We start from the raw sequence: 22,525 nt of genomic DNA, 5'->3' as shown, positions 1-22,525 counted from the left end.
CTTGAGACACAGGCTTTGCTACAGTACCTGCTAAAACTTCAATGTGCGAATAAATACAGCCTAAACTGAGTCGAACAGACTAAGCGAGAGTGGCAGTGAAGGATCCCCTTTGGAAGACTTCGAAGTGCTGAGGCCAAAGGGCTGGCAAGGAAAAGCCTGTGTGTCAGACCCCTCGGCCCGAGAGAAGGGCAGGCAGGGAGGGTCCTATGGTTCCTGGAAGGACCTGAAGCATGCTCTCCTGTCAAGAGCCAAGAGCCCTGATGGCCAGCACCAGGGAAAAGGCCCCCGAGGCGCAGTCAGCAGCCCTGCAGGGGCGGGTCCACACTCCTGTGTGGCACGGAGCATTCAGGGCTCCAACGCTCAAAACCCACCAGCTCCTGAAGCTTCTGGGAGCCAGAGAGAGTCAGCCGGGAAATCTGCCAAACACGGGCACTCAGTTCCTGGAAACCCTGCATGAGATGCGGCATGCCGAAGCCAGATTGGGGGTCCCTAGGGTCTTGGCTTCGGGGCTAGGCGTGGAACTAAAAATGAGGGTTCAGCCTGTCTGCCTGAGGGATTGTGATTCCTGGCATCTTTTCACTCAAATTTTGAAAAGCAGTCGAATTTCTTATATTGGAAACTCTAATAGTTAAAAACAGTAGACGCTAACATTTTCAGGAATGTGTCTTGTGCCAGGAGCTGGGAGGGGTTTGTGTAGTGGAGTGATGACATGTTCGCCTCACATGTGAAAGGTCCCCGGTTTGAAATCGGGCGACAACACCCTTGCTTTCCTGAATGTTGGAAATACGTAGGTGATTCTAAAGAAACATGAAAGGAATGCCATTGCTAATCAACAAACCTGCTCACAGCGAACCTCATTCCTTGTCCTGTTAGTCAGAGTGGTGAGGAGGGAAGGGCACATTTGCCACCGGGCAGTCATTTCAGCAAGGGAGGTTGAGGGCGACACAACAATGTGAAGTTTTAGATCAGGAAATCTCACAAAGTTCTCTTCATTCTCTTCCAATGCCGGAATTTCTCCATGGGCTGACAATGTGATTACACCTCTGAAAACTCAGGAGTTATTTCCTGGGGGTCCTGCTTGGCTGCCCTCCGTCTCGGAGCACAGATGTGGAACAGGTTAATTTGCCTGAGAAAACCAATCAGAAGCTGCATCTGGATCTCAAGCCAAGGATATGGAGTCAATATTCCATATTCACACCAAATAAGAACAGATATAGATAGATAGATAGATAGATAGATAGATAGATAGATAGATAGATAGATAGACAGACAGACAGACAGACAGACAGACAGATAGATAGATAGATAGATAGATAGATAGATAGATATGTTTTTTCTTTTGTCTTGTTGTTTTTTGTTGTTCTCGTTGTTGTTGTTTGAGATGGAATCTCGCTGTTGCCCAGGCTGAAGTGCAGTGGTGCCATGTCGGCTCACTGCAACCTCCATCTCCCAGGTTGAAGTGATTCTCCTGCCTCAGCCTCCCGAGCAGCTGGGATTACAGGTGTGCACAACATGCTCGGCTAACTTTTGTATTTTTAGGAGAGACGGGAGTTTCCCCATGTTGATCAGGCTGGTCTCGAACTCCGTACCTCAGGTGATCCACCTACTTCAGCCTCACAGAGCACTGGGATTACAAGCGTAATGGTAATACATTGTCTCCTCATCAACGTATCTGCCTTGAGGGCAGGGTTGTGATACTGGAGGAATTAGTGCTTGGCCTGAAGGGCAGCAACAACCCCTCCAGCCCACACCATTCACCTTCCAGAGTGGGAGGTAAGTTCTGGTGTGTTTCTATGGGTTTATAACCTTTAGAACTAATAACCTTTTCACATTCGTCTATACTCCTGCTGGATCCATGAAGTCCGGACAAAAAATCATAAAGTCACGGTTGATCCATGACATTTGTGCTGGCTCTTGGGCAGATACTGAACCTCCAGGAAGATGTGTATATCTGGAGTGGGCTGGCAGAAAGCTGTGAGGAGAGCCCTTGGACCTTTGACCTGGGTAAAGGGCAGATCCCTGAGGATTCAGACGCCTTGGTCTGCAGCTACACCAGTGCTGGCCACTCAGTGGTTCCAAGCAGCAGTCTGGCACTCAAATGCCTAAGTGCTCCCTCCAGAGAATAGAAGGCAAAGCAAGCCCTGGATGCAGTGACCCCAGACCTGTCAAGGAGAATAGAAGGCAAAAGCAGGAGACAAGGTTGGGAAAGGGTGGGAAAGTAGGTGAGAGCCTTCCGGGACCTGTACTGTGCCTTGCAAAAGTAATATTTTTAGGCCAGGCTCTGCAGCTCATGCCTGTAATCCCAGCATTTTGGGAGATGGAGGTGGGTGGATCATCTGAGGTCAAGAGTTTGACACCAGCCAGGCCAACATGGTGAAAGCCCATCTCTATTAAAAATACAAAAATTAGCTGGGCGTGGTGGCGGGTGCCTGTAATCCCAGCTACTGGGGAGGCTGAGGCAGGAGAATTGCTTGAGCCTGGGAGGCGGGGGTTGCAGTGAGCCGGGGTTGCAATTAGCCAAGGTTGCAGTGAGCAGAGATCACACCACTGCACTCCAGCCTGAGCGACAGAGTGAGACTCCTCTACAAATAAATAAATAAATAAACAAACAAACAAATAAATAAACCCCAATGGGATTTTTCTTTCCCACATTTCCTTGACTGACAGGCTCACAGTGGCCCTGCTCCTGGATGCTGAATCTCTATGTAGACCAGACTCACCAAGTGAGTAATAAACATTCCAACAGATGCAACAAATGAGGTTATGTTGACAGTGAGAAAACAAAACAAAACAAAACAAACTACATGCTTTCGCCAGAAACTGAACCTAGGGAAGAGGAAGAAATTCCACCTGAATCACTAATGCTGTTAGTTTAAAAAATTCTGCTTAGCTTATGATACATTCAGTACTTCTAGATCTGATTTTGTCCACCATTCACATTAGCCCTAGGGTTCATTTTCCAAACTCCTTTACAGACATGCAAATCAACTGGTTCAAACTGAATGTAATGGCCCAAATGTTTTCAGTTACACTGAACCCCCAGTTCCATGTGGGATGGAAGGGAATGCCAGCCTGGTGCAGAATTGTTTCCAGGCTAGGCACAAAGGAAAGGATCGGTGGCAGACTCCCTGAATTGAGGAAGTGAAGCTAAGTGTCTGGGGAGAGCAAGACAGAGTTCATAGGACAAAGATCCAGTGAGAAGATAACTAAGCAGAGAGAATCTGGGCATATCTACAGGTTCTGCCACCAGTATTCAGCAGAGCACTAGTCAGTGCATGATTGTGAAAAGAGTAGCTGACTAGTACCAGGGAAAGAAACATCCAAGAAAATCATGGAATGGCGTCTGGTACTCACACAGTGCAGAAAACAGTATCTGTTCGCACCAGTCAGACTGGAATTATTCATAATTCATAATGCTTTCGTAACGGGATATAATCAGCCCTGGACTGAGCACTACTCCTGAACCACGTAAAAGTTCATAAAAGCAAGATCCAAAAGGATCCAACTGTTTACAGGTCACTTAAGTGCACCCCAGAAAAAATTCAAGACGATTTATAGGAATTATAAAATATAACTTCCTGCTGGCAAGGGAAAAAAAGGAATTTAAAAATAGCTAGCATGCAAAAAGGTAAACTTCACAATGTCCTGCGTCCAATTAAAGAATACCAAATAGGCAAAGAGCCAGGAAATGATGACCCATAAAGAGGAGAAATAATCAGTTAATCAAAATTGAACCAGACCTAACATGATGTTAGAATTAACAGAGAGGACAGCCAGGCGCAGTGGCTCATGCCTGTAATCCCAGCACTCTAGGAGGCTGAGGTAGGTGGATCACCTGAAGTGAGGAGTTCGAGACCAGCCTGGTCAACATGGTGAAAGCCCTTCTCCAGTAAAAATACAAAAATTAGCTGGGCATGGCGGTGCATGCCTATAATCCTAGCTACTCGGGAGGCTGAGGCAGGAGAATTGCTTGAACCCAGGAGGCAGATGTTGCGGTGAGCTGAGATCGTGCCATTACACTCCAGCCTAGGCAACAAGAGACTCCGTCTCAAAAAAAAAAAAAAAAAAAAAAAAAGGACACAGAGGACTTTAAAACAGTTATTATGATAATTATGACAATATTCTATGGGTCCAAAGAATTAAGCAGAGGCATCGAACATATAAAAATGGTCAGAATCTAACTTTGGAGATTAAAAACTACAACATTTGAGATAATAAATTAACTGGAAGCAATTAACAGCAGATTAGACACTGCAGAAAAAAAGATTAAGATACACAAAGCCTCCAGGTGCAGTGGCTCATGCCTGTAATCCCAGCACTTTGGGAGGCCGAGGTAGCTGGATCACAAGTTCAGGAGATCGAAACCAACCTGGCTAACACAGTGAAACCCCGTCTCTACAAAAAAATAGAAAAAATTAGCCAGGCCTCATGGCGGGCACCTGTAGTCCCAGCTACTCAGGAGGCTGAGACAGGAGAATGGCGTGGACCCGGGAGGTGGAGCTTGCAGTGAGCCAAGATCATGCCACTGCACTCCAGCCTGGGCGACAGAGTGAGACTCTGTTTCAAAAAAATAAAAAAAAAAAAAAAAAGAAACACAAATTCTCAAATGATTGAAATATCTAAAATACAACTCATGGTAACAATTTTTTGTTTTTTTAATGAACAGAGCATCAGTGAATGATAGTGCAAGTTTAAGACACCTAATAGACAAGTAATTGTAGTTCCCAAAAAGACTGGGGAAGAAGAAAAATGTATTTAAGAAACAATGACATTTTTCAATCATAGTGAAAATTGTTAACCTACTTATCCAAGGAGGTGAATAAACCCCAAGCACAAGAAACCTGAAGAAAACCATATTTAGTAGGCACTTCATAAATGAATTGCTCAAATTTATTGAAAAAAATCTCAAAATCAGAAGAAAAAGTCGTAGTTCTTACAAAAACCAGAAAGATTATATCATTGAAAGTCATTCAAGTGAGAAGGCAGTGGAGCAACATCTTAAAAGCACTGAGGGGAAAATGTCAATGTCAAATTCTACGAAAGCTGAAAATTCACTACCACCAGCCTACACCACACACAAAAAAAAATTTAAAGAGTCCTCCAGGTAGAACGAAACTGACACCGGATGAAAATCTGGATGTACAAAAAAAAAAGAAAGAAAAGAAAAGAAAAACCACTAGAAATGACATCTACATAGGCAAATCTATAATTTTAACATCTGACTCCTTAGCCAGGCATGGTGGCTCATGCCTGTAATCCCAGCACTTTGGGAGGCCGAGGCAGGCGGATCACTTGAGGTCAGGAGTTTGAGACCAGCTTGGCCAATATGGTGAACCCCCCTCTCTACTAAAATTACAAAAATTAGTCGGGTATGGTGGCTCATGCCTGTAATCTCTGCTACTCAGGAGTCTGAGTCAGGAGAATCGCTTGAACCCGGGAAGCAGAGGTTGCAGTGAGCCAAGATTGTGCCACTGCACTCCAGCCTGTCCAATAGAGCGAGACTAGTCTTAAAAACATAAAAAAAAAAAACCAAAAACACATCTGACTCTTTAAATAAAAGTAATAAAGATGGATTGTAAGGTTTATAACACGTGTAAAGTAAAATGCATGACAATAGCATAAAGGCAGAGAGGAGTAATGTGAAGAGGTATGATACCACTTGAAGGCAGACTGTGATGGGTTAATTTTTGTGGAAAGCAAGGCAGAATTTTTGAAGTTTCTTTCTTCGTATACTTTCAGGTTCCCATACATACAACCTAGTTTGTTCTGGAGGGATCTTATTTTCTAGGAGGCTCGGAGAGGGACCTTCTGCTTTGTGTCCTTATGGGATGCACAAGACACAAGGGAACAGTCTCTCGCTTTTAAATACAGTCATAGGCCTGAGGAGAAATAACTGCAATTTTTTTTTTTTTTTAATGAGATGGAATTCTCCCTGGTCTTGAACTTCTGAGCTCAGGCGAGGCTTCAGCTATGTCGGCCTCTCAAACTGTTGGGATTAATCAGCGTGAGCCACCGCACCTACCAACATTTAAAAGTACGTCCCTGGGTGGGCTCGAACCACCAACTTTCCGGTTAACAGCCGAACGCGCTAACCGATTGCGCCACAGAGACAACCTCGGTTGTTCGTTTTTATGTCAACATAGATTAAGCAATCACTAACCTCTAGGGGTTGCCATTCGCTTTCTGCAGGACAAGTGTGCAGACTACAAAGTTTCGGAAAACCGGAGAGGCTGAGTCGACTAATCGTGTTGTTGCACGTTAGAAACGCTTGCATTGCGTGACTCTGAAACCAGAAGAGCGGCCGAATGGCCTTCACCCTGCGTTGACCCTCGCCTGCTTCAGAAGCCAGTGCATCTGGAAATGCCTGGATCTGCGACCCCACCCTGAGCCTGGTAAGGCCCAAGGGAAGCTGAACGCCCCGACGGCTCTCCTGGTAGCTCTTTCTGTTTTTTTGCGCCGCCTTCAGGCAATCATCTGCTCCGCTTGCTCTCCCCTCACTCAACTCGGCTTCAGTAGATGGAGTCGGTGGGGCGGGAGCGGGAAAGAGGCAGGGGAGTCAAAAGGGAAAAGGTGAACAGAGGAGACCAGGACGAGACAAAGGGACAGCCCAGGATGCCCGTCAGAGGGCACCGACTGGATGCAGAGAAGTTGGGAGATGTATCAGAATGGAGAGGAGAATACGAGAGAGAAAATCACAAGAACCTGTAGCTGCCCAGTAATAAAGAAGTAAAAATCGCATAAATGTTTTTACATGAAAAAAAAAATATTTTCGGGGGACCGGGCGCCGTGGCTCAAGCCTGTAATCCCAACACTTTGGGAGGAGGAGGTGGGTGGATCACTCAAAGTAAGGAGTTCGAGACCAGCCAACATGGTGAAAGCCCGTCTCTACTAAAAATACAAAAATTAGCCGAGTGTGGTGGCGCAGGTTTGTAGTCCCAGCTACTCGGGAGGCTGAGGCAGGAGAATCGCTTGAACCTGAGAGGCGGAGGTAGCAGTGAGCCGAGATCGCGCCAGTGCCCTCCAGCCTGGGCGACGAAGCAAAATTCTGTCTCTCAAGAAAATGCATAAATAAATAAGAGGGGTGGGGAAGCAAAACGATGGGCAGTTGGGATTCTATAGTGGTTAGTACCCTGCCTTGTGCCTGCAGCAACGTCTGTTCTAATCCGAATCCTGGTACAGTCAGACTTTATCTTGGGCCCACTGGGGCGAACCCGTGTGTCTTTTGGTTTGCTTTTCATTCCTGCACCAGTTGCGGCCTTTATCTGCAGCCAGAAAGCCAGAAAGTAGGGTTTACCGCTGGCCCCACAGCGCCATACTGTCTGGGGAAAAGAAGGAAACCCAACAGCACACAAACAAAGGCCCAAAGAGAAACCTTCGAAGTGCTCTATGCCTCACCGTTTAGCAGAAAATATCAAGCAACTCTCAACCTAGCTGGTCTGTAGCTTCCACGAATGAAATAAGGTATTTATTGGAGTCTTTCTGGTTGAGATATTTCAAATATTTGGTGGAGCTTTTAATGAGAGAGAGAGACTCTCTCGAGTGTGGAAGAAAAAAATGAGGGAATGTGAGGATGAGGCGACTTTAGGACAGAAAAAAAAGAGAGACGAGGAAGCCACGTAAACGTTTTTGGGTAGGCGTGAGGCGATGTCAGTCTTGAACCCCGTTATGTTAGGTAAAGAGGGCAACCCTCTTCTAGCACAAACACCGTTTCCCACATTGAGGAAATCACAGGGATCAGCAACTCTAGAGTGCAATGAAGAACCTTCACTCTGGGAGAACCCCCTTCGTCACCACGGTCTCTACTCTGCCAGGTAAGTGGGATTGAGCGCATGCCCTGCAGGGACAGCACAGCCTCCTCGCCCTGGCCGAACGCTCAGGGTCACCCTCCCCACTGCCTCCCCTCGCCATTCTTCCAAACCACTCTCCGCCAAAGATTCCATCGACAGTCACCCCACACCACAACCCAGGCCGCCTTTCAGCAGCGGCTCCCGCCCCACAGCCACCGCGCCTTGTCACCCCCAAGGTTCTGCCTGCCGCCTCTGCCCAGTTTGTGCACTTCACCTCCCTGGCTCCCGCTCTCCCCTGAGCTTACAGTGGACGCGGGGTTTTTCCAAACCCCTCTTGGGAGTACTGAATGGAAAAGGGGGAGCGTGCGCAAATGCTTGGTAGAGTGTAGACACTGTGGGATTTGACTGTGGCACCATCGCTTCCACGTCCTAGTGCTGATTTTTACACCTGCCTTCCGCTTAGGGCACCCGCAACAGTTTTCCATTTGTGCCTACTCCACCTGCTGTCTTTGTTGGCTCAGGGAACATCGCCTCCCTCTGCCGCTCAATCAGCAAACGGCACCGCCCTCCAGGACCTCACCTGCCGCTCACCCAACTCCCAACTTCGCGGGCATCGCCTCCAGTCACCTCTTCCGACGGCCTAACGAGCACGTTAGCTGCGAAGGGAGGTGAGGAGGCTCAGCTGACTGGCCCGTGCCCATGTCCAGGGCACGCACAAACAACACGACTTGGTTTGGCCTCTCAGTTATTCACAGCTCAGCCCCATAGGTGCCTCCGGGGCGGCGACGGCAAAGAGGATGGCCTTATTGGGTACAACTTCACGGGGGCTGGCACCTCTGCACGGCTGTGTACACCTGAGCGAGACGCTCAGGCGCTCTCTAAAACCTCTTCAGCGGATGACAGACACGGAGATAAACGTGAGAGCTGGTCCACCAGGACTCGCCCTTCTTCGCTGGGGTTTGCCCCTCGCTGCGGAGACTGTTCTGCGTCTGGTCCTTGGAGCAGGCTGGCTGACAGCGTAGTAAAGAAAGATTCCTGTGGGAGTGCGACCAATGCAAAACAATTCCCTGACCGGGAATCGAACCCGGGCCGCGGCGGTGAAAGCGCCGAATCCTAGCCACTAGACCACCAGGGAGACACAAGAGGCTGCTTTCTCTTCCTTCTTCCGTCTGAGGCGACAGTTCCCCTGTGCTCTGGGAGGACGTGGGCCTTGTAAGGGTCGCTCTTTGCTCCTGGAGTCGTCTCACAAGGCTTTTCCCTCCCTACTTTCTTCAAAACAAAGAGCCCGCAGGCGACACACCAAGGGCTCCGCGAGGGACACCAAGGCCACGAGTCCCGAGTCCTGGAGCGAGTTGCAGCAACCTGGCCGCAGCTCACCACTGGCCTAGAGATGCGCCTTTGCGAGGCGGCAGCGAATGACGAGACGGTCGCGGGTCGCCAGGGCCGGAGCTGCGCACCAGGTTGCCAGGAGGAGGCGGGAGCGGGGAGGGGCCCGGGGTGAGACGGGGATACCCTCTGCATCATAAAGGACCCAGACCCCGGCACCCTCAACATCATAAGGAATCAGACGGATGCGGAAACCGAGACGGGCTGCATGGGAAACTCTTTCCGGGAAGGCTCCGGGGCCCTCACCTGGTCTCCCACTTTCCCCTGCAACCTGTGACACCTGCCATTTTCCCATTTTAGGCGATGGCAACGCCACCCTTCCGTTTGCTCCGGGCAAAACTTCCAGAGTTCCCTCTGACGCTGGAGTTTTTTCCTCAGATCCAAAATCCAATTGGTCACCAACTCGTGATTTACCATCGGGCAAGTGCGTGGGCATTGATCTACACGCAAGTTTCTCCACCTCCGCGGAATGGCTACTTCGGGGTGGGGGAGGGGCCCTCCCGCGGTGGATTGTAAGGTGTTTAGCAACATCCGTCGCCTCCGCTGACTAGATACATGCCAGGGGGTTAACATTCTCCCTCCCGCTTCCCCCAGTCGTGGCCTAGTGTCCCAGCGGGGATGGGACAGGCGTGTGAGAGTGTAGTTGCCCCCTGTGGGGAACCATTGCTGCGCGTTGTCCTGCTCTCTGAACTTGTGCAGAGGACCCTCCAGGTGAAGACTCAAGGGTCGATCCAGCTCAAGACACCCTCGCTCCCCCTCACAGTCAGAACTTAGGATTTAGGCTTTAACATCTTGACATCATGAGATTCTAAACCTTTAGGTCCTCCAAATCGGCCTCTTCCGAGCCTGTTGACCAGGACCAGCCAGGCAGAGGGCTGGGTTCGCTCAACGAGTCTCCTCTCGCCCCTCCTGGAGCTTCAGGCTTCTTTCGGTTGCAGAGAAGCTTTATGGGCCACTTCCTTCAGCACCCCCGGGGGCAGGTGCGCGGTGCTCAGGGAAGAGGGTTTGACTGCGGTTCGCAAACCCCAGCGCCCAATCTCCACCCCGGTGCGAGCATTCTTCCAGGCTCCTGCTGGTCCCACTCGCCGGGAGTTAGGTCTCAGGTCAGCCTGAGCTCTTGTGACGCCCAGGCCCGGAAGGAAGCGTAGGGGAAACCAGCTGCTCACTTCGGTCCTGTCCAGAAGGGATCCCTTGCTGACGCGAAAGAAAGGCTGCAAGTCCTGTCCTGTTGGGTAGGCGGAAAAGAGATCAAAGGGAAGACAAGAAAAATCCTGTGAGGTTTCAGGATCTAAAGTTACCATGAAGTCGACCTAACCTCCTCTGGAGGTCCTCCCGGTCCTCCCGTGGCTGGAGAAGGTGAATCGACTTTCCGTCTCCAGTTTGCCGAGGCGGACAAAGCCGAAGACAATGGGCCTGTCCACTGTCTTCTTTCATATGCACAAAATGTCAGCTCTTCCTGTTTTTAACTTACAACATCCCACCTGATGACCAGCTTAGCAAATTAGAGACCCTCCATGGGATTCCATCTCTGTCTTAGTTCGGGTTTCTATAACGTACCATAAACTGGGTGGCTAATTCACAACAGAAATTTATTTCTCACAGTTCTGGAGGTTGGAAGTCCGAGATCAAGGTGCCAACATGGTAGGGTTATGGTGAGGGACTTTCTTTTTTCTGGCTGTACACTGCCACCTTCTCATTGTATCCTCAGGGGGCAGAAAGAGGGCGAGAGAGCTCCCCGGGGTCCCTTTTATAAGGGCATTAGTCCCATTCAGACTAATGGGACTAAATCCAGACTCTGTGCTGAGTGTTGTGGATTTTTTGCATGTTCATCCTCCCCGCAGACAAATGGAGATGTATTGTCCCCAGAGGGTACAATACAGAATCTTCGGTCACAAGTCAGCAACCAGTCTAGTGAGTGAGAGCATGTGTCTGACTCTGAAATGAGAGTGTATTGTCGGTTTTCACGCTGCTGACAAAAACATGCCAGAGTCTGGGAAGAAAAAGAGGTTTAATTGGACTTACATTTCCACATGGCTGGGGATGCCTCAGAATCATAGTGGGAGGCAAAAGGCACTTCTTACATGGCAGCAGCAAGAGAAAATGAGGGAGAAGCAAAAGCAGAAACTCCTGATAAACCCATCAGATAGTGAGACTTATTCACTATGAGGAGAATAGCATGGGAAAGACTCACCCCCATGATTCAATTACCTCCTCCTAGGTCCCTCCCACAACACATGGGGATTCTGGGAGATACAATTCAAGTTGAGATTTGGGTGAGGGCACAGCCAAACCATATCAGAAAGGGATGAAGTGACAGCATGTCCTGATGTGTGTGATGGTTTTATGAGTTATTACCTATTTCAAAATTGATTGCAATGTGTGAAAAAGAACAAAGACTTGTACTATCTGACTTTAAGGCTGACCATAAGCTATTATAGACAAGGCATCAGGAGTGACAAGTAGATAAATGGACTGAGTTAAGAGACCTGAAACTGATCCATAGCTATACAGTCAATAAATGGGTTTTCAATGAAAGCAGTTCAATAGAAGAAAACAAACCGTTTCAATTAATGGACTTTCATATGGAGGTAGGGGAGGCCAATGATGTTATTCTCCCTCACTCTACACACAAAAGTAACTTGAGACGCATTATAGACCAAAACTTAAAAGTTAAAGATATAAAACATTTCAATGATACTTTGTGACTTGTTGGTAGGCAAAGATTTTCAAGGATACTTTTTGACTTGTTGGTAGGCAAAGATTAGCCTAATCCTGTAATTATTATTACTGTGATCTGGTACACTGCACCCAGTTTCTGCTGGAGTATTTCCCGGGTGTCTCTAATAAGTAAGAGAGGGCCCCATGGGATATTCCTACAGTTCCCAGATGAACAGTGGGAAAGACTCCACGCTGACCAACCCGGGGGGCCTGAAAACTCAGGTCCTCAAGGAGAGTAGAGGATACCTGGACCCTGACCCAGACCCCTGGATGGGCTGTGCCAAGAGACCCAGCAAGGGAAGGGATTCCCTCCTGCCTCAGGTTCTGTATTCTTCTGTGGTTAGACGACCTGAACCCAACTCCCTCCCCAAGCACTGGAGTTGGGGCTTTTCCAAGTGCTGGGGATCTTGCTGTCCTAAGGATAGCTGAGCAAGGGGGTCGAGGAGGAGCTTGGGTAGTGGAAGAGGGGAAACCGGGTAAGATGCATGAAGCAGTCGGCTATACAAGGCACAGACAGGACCTACTGGGACCCGAGCGCCTTCATGTGAAGCTTGGTCTTGGGCCACCTTGTTCCTCAAAGGGGTGCCTACTTCCATGGGGTCTTCAAAGGGACTGTGGAAAGAGAGGCCTTCAGCCCACACCTCTGAATGCTTTTCCACCACAGCATGCCCTGTGGCCTGTATCCTGCTGGTGTGGAACAGTCAGACCCCTGCACGGCTGCAGAGCCTCTGTACTGGGTGGCATCCCAGCCTGAGTGCCACAGCTCAGTGGGTAGGCCCCCGAGCAAGTACAGAGGAGGGCACCTTTTGAACAGAATGTGTGGGACAAGAGCGATGGCTCATCCGTTCAGGTTACTCACAAAATGAGAGTCAGGAAGATCAGGGCACAGACTTGATTTCCCACACAGGGCTGAAAGCAGACAACCGGAGGGAGAGCAGCACCTGGGCCAATGAGGTAGAAGACAGAAGACCACAGTATACTCCTGCCCTCAACCTCAACCCCTCCCACACACATCCTCCACGCCCCCTAACCACCTTCCTCAGAAGTGTAATAGGAATCCAGATATCCCCTGGCCTGGTTGCTGCAGGAGGCACAGTGACCTGGAGGATCCTGAGGCAGTTGTGGGAAAATGTGGATTGTCTAACTGGAGGTTGGGAGTCCAGGGTGCAGAAGGAAAAGCTTGGAGTGCAGGATTTGGTGGTATGTGTGTGGCAGCAGGCAAAAGAAAGAGACAACTAAGCCACTTGAAATACCATAAGAGATCAAATTTAGAAAATTCCCGGGGACGTATGCATGTAGGCATTCACGAGATCCAGAAAACAGCTGCTGCATAACTGCATGTTGTGTGCAAGCCCTAAGTTGCTGATGTTTAAACAGCCTGATGGGTTCACAAACGCAATTTCTGAATAGTCTTAAAAGCAGAGGTGCACTAAAGCCACTGTGCCCTGCAGCCCAGGATCCCAGTAAGTTCTTTGACCACTTATGGAAGATTTTTGGAGTTGTCCTTGGTAACCCCCAAGAATGTCTTGGTTAGGAGTAGAATTTTAGATGTCATCATTTTAAAAATTAAAAGTAAAACTGTGGAACTTATAGAGAGATAAAATTAAAAGAATACATTCACTATCCTGAGTAGAAAGATTTCTTATAGAACATAACAGGCTTTAAAAATAAAATCTCATCAAATTAAATGCTTTGAGAACTAAAATTAAAATCCAAAGCCATCCAACCAACTGGACAGACCTCATCTTGGCCAAGGAGATCCCAGAGAAGTCTTAAATACTGAGTTCCTGACCAGTATTTGGAAGATCAGACACCCGTCTGACCTTCTCTCTCCCTTTTGTGGTTTAGACGTAACTGATCAGCATTATTGTTAAAATAGAGATCATAAGACTGACAGAACAGACTCCTTACCATAGTAAGATACTATATTATAAACAAGACCTAAGGCTATGCCAGGCAAGGTTAAGTCATGCACCCCTCAACTTAAAAAATAAACTATGTTCTAACTGCCAGTTTTTTTTTTCTTCTTTCTTTTTTTCTGTAGCTAAGCAAGCACTGGCCTTGAGATAAGCAATGCTGAAGCACTTGCAGCTCACCCATTACCATAAACTGACTGAGCCCTCCCTACACAAGCCATAACTACAGCTTTGATTGGACAAGAGACTGATTTCAGTAACTTTCTCTTGATAAGAGACCACTGGCTGTGGACTAGTTCTGGACAGTTTACAGAGGCTGTGACTTGATTGCCTTTGTGTCTCTGCTTCACCTTTTGAAGCATAAGGCCTAACTATAATGTATTTAAATGTTGTCTCCACCCCAAAGTGAACATGGGTTGCATGTGACAGGCATGTTTACTCAGCATGCATGCAGCAGGATCCCTTCATGAATATTCAGAGCTCCTCCTATTACCTGTTGAATATATGTGGCCAACCAGATCAACATAAATCCCTATTCTCCCCTCCCCTCCCTGGAAACCTATTTTTCAGGTTTCAGCAGGAGGGTATGCCTCCCAGTCTGTCAGAATGGTCGCCTTGCAGGCTGTAACCCTTTATAAAAAATAAAATCTCCTTTCTAAATTTATAAATTGTGTGATTTTTCACTTGACAGCTTTCAGTTGTCAGTCAAGTCACTGACTGGGAAAAGTCCTTTGCAATATATTTATTTGAAAAATGACTGAATTCCTGAATATATAAGAGAAATTTCATAAATCAGTAATATAAAGCTAAGCCAAATAAAATCAGGCAAAATATTCGAATAGGCCTTTGCAAAGGAAAATTTCTTATATGCTGGAAGCCATAAGAAAATATGCTTCATAGTATTGTTCATTAGGCAAGTACAAATTAATTCCACACGGAGACACCACTAACCACTTACCAGTGTATGGGTACTTTATTTTATTATTATTTTTTTTTTTTCTGAGACAGGGTCTCAGTCTGTCACCCAAGCTGGAGTGCAACGGTGCGATCTTGGCTCTCTGCAACCTCCCCCTCCTGAGTAGCTGGGACTACAGGTGCATGCCACCATGCCCAGCTAATTTTTGTACTTTTAGTAGAGACGGGGTGTCACCATGTTGGTCAGACTGGTCTGAGAGCACAGCTACATTTAACAAAGTTAGCACATCAAATGCTGACAAGAATTTGGTGCCACTTCAACTGTCACTGCTGGTGAAAAAACATTCTAGAAGACTGGCAATTTGTACTAATGTTAAACTTATACTCAGGTCATGACCCAGCAACTGAAGTGCTTCCATGAATCTCAAGTGCACAAAAAGACTGTTACAAGAATATTCATCACAAGAATTCAGTAACACCACAATTGAGAAGTCATCCATGAAACTACGTGGATGTATCTCATGAGTATAATGAACATAACTGCAGAAAAAAGGCCAGACACAAAAGATATGTCCATTTACTCATGAGAACTTTAAGAGGCAATTGTAACCTATGGGAATAGACATCAGAATGGCGATTAACTAAGAGGACACAGGGTGGGAATTGCCTGGAAAGGGGCTCTAACAGGCATTTCTCAGATGATGGCAATTTTCTAAAACTTGAGCTGGGTGGTGATTACATTTATCAAAATTAAACAAATTGCACTAAAAATTTGTGCACTTTATGTGAACTGTAGTTTATTTACTGTTCGCATTGCTTGAACCCGGGAGACGGAGGTTGCAGTGAGCCGAGATTGAGCCGTGGCACTCCAGCCCGGGTGACAGAACAAGACTACGTCTCAAAAATAATAATAATAGTAGTAATTTACTGTTCTCATAAAAATTAGTGGATGCGGAATGGAGGCAAGCCGGTATAGATTATGACAAGTAGTTTAGATTTCATTGTAAACTCATTAAAAGCTCGTTCTCGTTTTGTGTTTTTAAAAATCCCACTGATACAGCTGTTTTCTCTACCAGAAAATACTATAACCACATTATTTCATCAGTGGAAGCTACAGACAAAGGGCTCTTGAGAGGTGGCATCTTCACCTATGGGAATTTTTTCTGCTCAATTGTGAGACAAAGGGCATGTCCAAGTTTTCCTTGTGGTCAGGCTGCCCCCCGTAGTTTATGCACAGTGGGCTAAACTCCAGAAGCTGGAGCCCTTCCAGGCCAGTGGTTTACTCTGCTCTCTGGAGGCTGCTAGGATTAAAGGCAAAGCAAATGACAGGTCTATTAGCTACAATCGCAAGACAGAAAACATTGCTGTGACTCAGATTTGAACCCAGGTTGTGGGAACCACAACTACAGGTATTAACCACTACACGACCACAAGGCCTGCTGACAACCATTGTACTTCTTATCCTTTTTATGTAAAAACACTCATACTACTTTCTCTGCTTTATTCTTGAACATCTGGAGATTTTCGTGCTTTTCTCTCTTTCATGCGCTTCTCTGTTTCTCTCTCCCCATTCTGCTACATAATTAAAAAAAAAAATCTCATCTCTCAGGATCCGGCCCCTGCCTCTACACCAAGCCTCCTGGGAAATCTCCTTGTCCCATCAACACTTCTGCCTTCTTTCACTCCTTTTTTTTTTTTTTTTTTTGACGGACTCGCTGGAGTGCAGTGGCTCACTGCAACCTCCGCCTCCTGGGTTCAAGCGATTCTTCTGCGTCAGCCTCCCAAGTAGCTGGAATAGCAGGTGCATGCCACCACAATCGGCTAATTTTTGTATTTTTAGTAGAGAGGGGATTTCACCATGTTAGCCAGGCTGGTCTTGAACTCTTGTCCTGAAGCTATCCATCCGCCTCGGCCTCACAAAGTTCTGGGATTACAGGTGTGAGCCACCGTATCCGGCCAAATTTCAGGCCAACACCTGTTGACGCACATTGCCAGACACACGGAATCCCTCGCGGAACACCGATAGGCCCACAAAACACGCCGGGGCCAAGGTGGCTGACGATTTTAGCAAATTCGGTTCACAGTGTCTGGGGTACAGCCCGGAGGGTCCACTGGCCACCCCCGCGCAAGGAGCAGTCTCCGCTGCTCCCTTCATCTCTACGCAGATTCCTCCCCACACACCTCCCCTTTCTTTGGGCCACGGAGGCCTCTTGTACCTCTGACGGGACTACCCCGCCGGCAGCTCCTCTCCTTCTGGGAGCTTCAGGGTAAAGAACTGTGGAGAAGAACAAAAACCTCTTGCATTGGCCGGGAATCGAACCCGGGTCTCCCGCGTGGGAGGCGAGAATTCTACCACTGAACCACCAATGCCTTCCTGTACCAGCTTCCTGTGGGAGGTGAGAATTCTACCACTGAATCACCAATGCCTCCCTGTACCAGCTTCCTGGAAGATAGCTGAAAAGAGTATCCAGGAAGACTTAGAAACTTGCAAGCAGCTTTTTCAAGTGTCGACTAAAAGCTAACAAAGACATCCAAAGCAAATGTTTTTACAGGAAACTTTTACTAGACAATGTTATAAATATCAAAATAGCTCATTTGTCGGATCAAACTCTTAACTCTGAAAAAGGTCTTTCTACCTGCATTACAAACCCCTATAATAAAACATCAGAAATTCATTCATGTTTCTTTTCTCTAATCCTAAATCTTCAACTGTCAACCTCAAACTGCTGCCTTAGTGGTTCTGAGAAGGTAACCTAACTGGTAGTTTAGGTAAGTAAAGTTCTAATTCTGGGAGGAAATAAGAAGCAGAAGCAAAATTAGAATTAGAGGAAAGAGGAAATAAAAGGACAGAATCAAGGTAGAGATAATGAAGAAACAAAAGTTGGTATACTGAGTTAGTCTTTTGTCGCTGTTTTTTTGGCAGAAGAGTAATGATCGGTCTTGTGATCATTATAATACTGTTATTTGTCTGCTTGAAGATGTATAAAGCACTTGAAGGAAATGTGATATAAAAAGATTAATAATGCTTGCAGTCAATATTTCATTGTTATGGAGAATCCAATTTCCTAAGTTAACATGCTTTGATGTATTAGCTATGTAAGGAGTAGACTAGTTTAAGGAAATATTGACAGTCAAAATATTAACATATTAGTCTTTTGATGAAGTTCAAATAGTAGAGAGATTTCTTTCCTCAATTTTCCCTGGAGAGAGTAAACTGAAGAGAAAAATCCAGAGTTTGCCCCACATGTTGGGTCTGGGAGTCATTATGACTTTTTCAGACAGAAGCTGTGTGTGACATGGAATCATGCTTCTTCTCTAGCTGAGAGGCCAAGCTAGGTCTAGGCTGAGTCATAAACTTGAGCCCAACAAGGAAATCACCCTTCACATTGACCTGGAAGAGCTTTGACCGTTCTCTGTTCTTTGCCCAACACCCAAGACACACATCAGCTCTGGCCAACAAACCTTCACATATTATCTGTATCAACCAGAGCTACATTTATTCCCAAATCACCTTCTAAAATACAAACCTGTACTTTCTACTCTCAAATTCTAAATTTGCAAAGGCCTCATATGCATCTCAGAGTCACAGATGCTAAAACTCAACACATCAGTGAGTTCCCTGTCAGCATCATGTACCATCGTCTATCTCAAAACCCAGTGATCAGACCCAAGTACAGCATCTCCCAAAGAGTAGTGCACTGTCCTGGGTGTTTCAGTGATCACTGAAACCTGTTTCTAGCCCTGCCTAGCACACTTATCCTCGCCACCATCCATCCTGTTTGCCAAGCCAGATCTTTCTTTGGATAAACTCTCGTTTTCACAACACAACAATTTCAGTTCAATTCAAAAAAATAGTGTTTAGGTTTATTGGATACTCCACAAGCTTACTGCCACTTTATTACCACACTTTTCCATCTATCAGCTCTTGCGTCCATTAACATAAGCAGACAAAAAAAAACTGGACTCCTGGCCAGGTGCAGTGGCTCATGCCTGTAACCCCAGAACTTTGGGAGGCCAAGGCAGGCAGATCATGAGGTCAGGAGATTGAGACCATTCTGACTAACACGGTGAAACCCCGTCTCTACTAAAACTACAAAAAAAAAAAAAAAAAAATTAGCTGGGCGTGGGGGCACCCGCCTGTATTCCCAGCTACTTGAGAGGCTGAGGCAGGAGAATTACCTGAACCCGGGAGGCGAAGGTTGCAGTGAACCGAGATCACACCATTGCACTCCAGCCTGAGTGAAAGAGCAAGACTCCGTCTCAAAAAACAAAAAGAAAAACAAACAAACAAAACTGGACTCCCTACAGCCAGTGTAGTACGCACCACTCACTTGCCACACTGTATGCTAAGTGACCCTTCCACAGCTGAAATCTGCACATAACTTCAGCCTAAAACCATGTAATGTCCCTTTATTTCTTCAGTACAACGATACAATGATGAATACCTTATTCTCTGTACCCTTCTTCCCTCTGTGCTCATCACTCTAATAGTTCTTGCCAATACTCAAATCCAGGAGCAGCAAACTTCTTGATGTGTCATAAACTTTTCACAGGTTCATGCCAGTGGATTCCCCGGTGAACCAGCTATCTTAACTTAGGCTTCCATAACAAAATACCACAGACTGGATGGCTTAAACATGAGGAATTTCTTTCTCACAGTTTGAGAGGCTGAGAAGTCCAAGATCAAACTGCCAGCTGATTTGGTTCCCTGGTGAGGGCTCTCTCCCTGGCTTGCAGACTGCTACCTTCTCCTTCTGTCCTTGCATGGTGGAGAGAGAGAGAGCACTTTGATCTTTCTTCTGTTTCTTATAATGACACTGATCTCATCATGGAGATCCTATGGTCATGACCTCATCTAAGCCTGATTACTTCCCAAAGGCCCTACCTCCAAAATACTTTCACGTTGAGAGTTAAGGCTTCAATATATAATTTGAAGGGAACACAAACATCCATTCCATTACACTAGCACCTGCATTTGCAATCCAGCCTCTGGGCCAGCCTTAGCAGTGCAGAGCCCAAGGCTTCAATTGACAGGATTTTTATGCTCCCATGCTCTGGCTCCTTGGCTCCGGAAGCTTCATAGAACCAGTAGGGTAATACATCATTTAGCAATTATACTATAAAACACATGGTGGGCAAAAGAGTGCCCTATTAAGTATTTCGGGTATGTCCCCATTAGTGTGCTTGGCTCAACCTATTAACAGTAAATAGTGGTTAGCATCCACCTCAGTACAATTCCCTGCAGTCACCCTATCCATTCCATTTTCCTATCCTTGGCTTGCTGATTCAATACTCTTAAGTGATGTACTCCTGGTGCTCTCCGTTTTCCCTCGGAGATATCTTGTGATTTCTTTGATTCTCTCCACCTCTACAGGTTAATAAATCTAATATTTTAAAAAATCTGTAGAGGGATGTTGGGAAGCTGTGAGGAGAGCCCTTGGGCTTTTCGCCTGGGTAAAGGGCAGACTCCTGAAGATTCTGGGCCTTGGCCTCCAGCTGCACTAGTGCTGGCCACTTAGCTGTTCTCAGCAGCCTCACCTGGTGCAATGGTGCTGAAGCGCACTGCCTCGAGGCCAGAAGGCAAAGCGAGAGTCGGTGGCTATGACCTGGAACCCATTTAGGCAAAATTGAGGGCGCTTGGGGACAAAGCAATAGAGAAGGGTGGGCAATACAGGATGTGTACACTACACATTAGGAATTATATTTACTAAATTGTTGATTACCTAAGCCTCCGGAGAGTAGTTTGGACACTTACCAGTTTGCTGAGGATTATTTGGGGAAGGGGTATGCATGCAAATGTATATACATAATTCGTGTGATTTTGGAATATTGACTCTATGAGTTCCAGATGCAGATTTAGAACCTTTTTAAAAAATGTTTTGTTTTGTTGTCTCTCAAATCAGCCAGATCTGCAACTGGATCAGAGTAAAGCGAAGCCAAGCGGGACCCTTAGGAAATGCGCTAAGATGTCATCCACTTTCAGTGTCAGCCTGTGAAAATTCAGGCGATAGAAGAGAATGAAAAGAACCCTAAGGAATTTCTGGAACCAAAGCTAACATTAAGCAGGCCTGCTGTGGCGTACTCTTACTGGCAGACCAGTGGAAATTGTAGCCTGGTCGACAATCTGTCTAGATTGATGAGGTGTAAAATGTAGGTCACAGGTTCAACAACTTTTCTGTTTTTCAACCTTGAGTAAACTCACTAAATTTAAAGGTAAAAGGAGACCTGTTTCCGCCCGGTTTCGAACCGGGGACCTTTCGCGTGTGAGGCGAACGTGATAACCACTACACTACGGAAACCACACAGTTGCCAAAAGAGGCAAAATATAATCATGAAAATCTTAGATCAGCCATTTCTACTATAGTTTACAAATCCAAGATCGCGCCACTGCACTCCAGCCTGGACGACAGAGCGAGAGTGTCTCAAAAAAAGTTTGGAGAAGAAGGTGCCATTTCCCCTAGTTGCTTTTCTTACTGCAGTAGTGACCGCATTGCCTTCACATCTGAAGTCCAGGTGCTTCCACCCTGAGGAATATGCAGATCGCTAGGTCACTGGACGCCAGGCCGCAGTGCCGGCCTCGTTCTGCCTTTGGCTCCAAATGCAGTCGGGGGACGCGAATGAACCTCACCAGAGGCTGATGGGATGTTACCCTTACCAGCGACTGGAGAGCCGAGCTCCCAAAGAGGCCTACTTCATGATAGCCTTAAATCAGGAAATTTCATGAAATCCCACCCCTCTACCGCCCCATTCCCATATTCTATCTCCTCCCCTGCCCACTCTGAGAGGATTCGCCGCCTTTCTGTCGCGTCTGGACTCTTTGGAGTCCCACATGGACAAGACAAAAGGGGCATTGCCTTTTCCTACAGGAGAGGGAAGAGCCGTCACAGCGGAGGAAACACAGACTCACAGCGCGCATACCCACATACTTGCACCCTGCCGGACGCCAGCAAACCCAGCAAAGCACTCTCTGAAGCTTCTCTGGAAAAGGACGGAGTGTGAGGTTTCTGATAAGGCAAGAGGAGCCAAACAGAGGGGACCCAGTCCTTCCCCTGGCTCGAGAGAACAAACCCAGAAGAAGGGCAGATTCAAAGGAAAAGCGCAAAGGCAGCCCAACCCCACGACCTGAGCGAGCCAAGGGTCGCGGTTTAAATTGCGTTTATCAGAACAGTTGTTTGCTCACTGTCCCAAAGCCCTCCAAGGGACAAAGAAAACACTCGCATGGCACCAATCGCAGAAGGGGGCAGCATTGACATCCAGGAACGGGCGTGGAAAAGCGGGGATCATCTCTCCCCTATCCCCTGTATGGCTGCAGACGTAGCAGTGGTTCTTTTCTCTAGGACCCAGTGAGTGTGCACTAGGACAGAACACTATTTATATTATTCATGGTGGCACCACCCAGGCTGAAAGTGAGCCTGTGCTGCTTCAGCTTTCAGGAAGGACGGGCCCAATTCTCCCTCCCTATACAAAGCTGCAGTGCCCTGGCAATGGAGGATAGATCATGGAGTTGCCTGCCCTGGACTCGGGGAAGAGGCTCTGCCCTAAACCCCATTTTAGTGGTAGCTGTCAGAGTGGCATATCCATAGACTTCAGCTGCACCACAGCCAGGAACCAAAGGACAAAGTCTTTATAAAATGAAGGTTATGAGCTCTGTGACAGGGGCATGATAGGGAAGCAGATCACATTCTTGCCTACTCAGGAGGAGCTAGTGCACCTCTGCCCCTTCCCCTGAGGCCTCAGCACACCCCAACATGATCTCTTGCCACCATCCTGTCAGAGCAGGTTTTTCCACTGGACACCAGCCTA

At 47.0% G+C, this 22,525-nt stretch overlaps 1 protein-coding gene, 4 non-coding genes and 1 pseudogene across 5 annotated transcripts; 1 reads left to right on the top strand and 5 right to left on the bottom strand.

Moving 5' to 3' along the window:
- Positions 1-5,601: 5,601 nt before the first annotated feature.
- LOC102118633 (uncharacterized) lies at positions 5,602-9,725 on the bottom strand (annotated as a pseudogene).
- On the bottom strand, positions 6,038-6,111 carry TRNAN-GUU (transfer RNA asparagine (anticodon GUU)). The gene has a single exon. It is a non-coding gene; the product is annotated as a tRNA-Asn (tRNA).
- On the bottom strand, positions 8,851-8,922 carry TRNAE-UUC (transfer RNA glutamic acid (anticodon UUC)). Its single transcript has one exon. It is a non-coding gene; the product is annotated as a tRNA-Glu (tRNA).
- On the top strand, positions 8,936-14,352 carry LOC102145358 (protein FAM231D-like). The gene is given in 1 exon segment (XM_065546721.1): positions 8,936-14,352. A coding segment is annotated over 1 exon segment (645 nt). The 5' UTR covers positions 8,936-12,485; the 3' UTR covers positions 13,131-14,352.
- Positions 14,353-17,021: 2,669 nt separating this feature from the next.
- On the bottom strand, positions 17,022-17,092 carry TRNAG-CCC (transfer RNA glycine (anticodon CCC)). The gene has a single exon. It is a non-coding gene; the product is annotated as a tRNA-Gly (tRNA).
- Positions 17,093-20,948: 3,856 nt separating this feature from the next.
- On the bottom strand, positions 20,949-21,021 carry TRNAV-CAC (transfer RNA valine (anticodon CAC)). The gene has a single exon. It is a non-coding gene; the product is annotated as a tRNA-Val (tRNA).
- Between the last annotated feature and the right edge of the window lie 1,504 nt (positions 21,022-22,525).

This window comes from Macaca fascicularis, chromosome 1 (assembly GCF_037993035.2).
Source record: "Macaca fascicularis isolate 582-1 chromosome 1, T2T-MFA8v1.1".
Taxonomy (NCBI): Eukaryota; Metazoa; Chordata; class Mammalia; order Primates; family Cercopithecidae; genus Macaca; species Macaca fascicularis.
The sequence above is the reverse complement of the archived record's forward strand: the minus strand, read 5'-3'. Positions and strand labels throughout refer to the sequence as shown.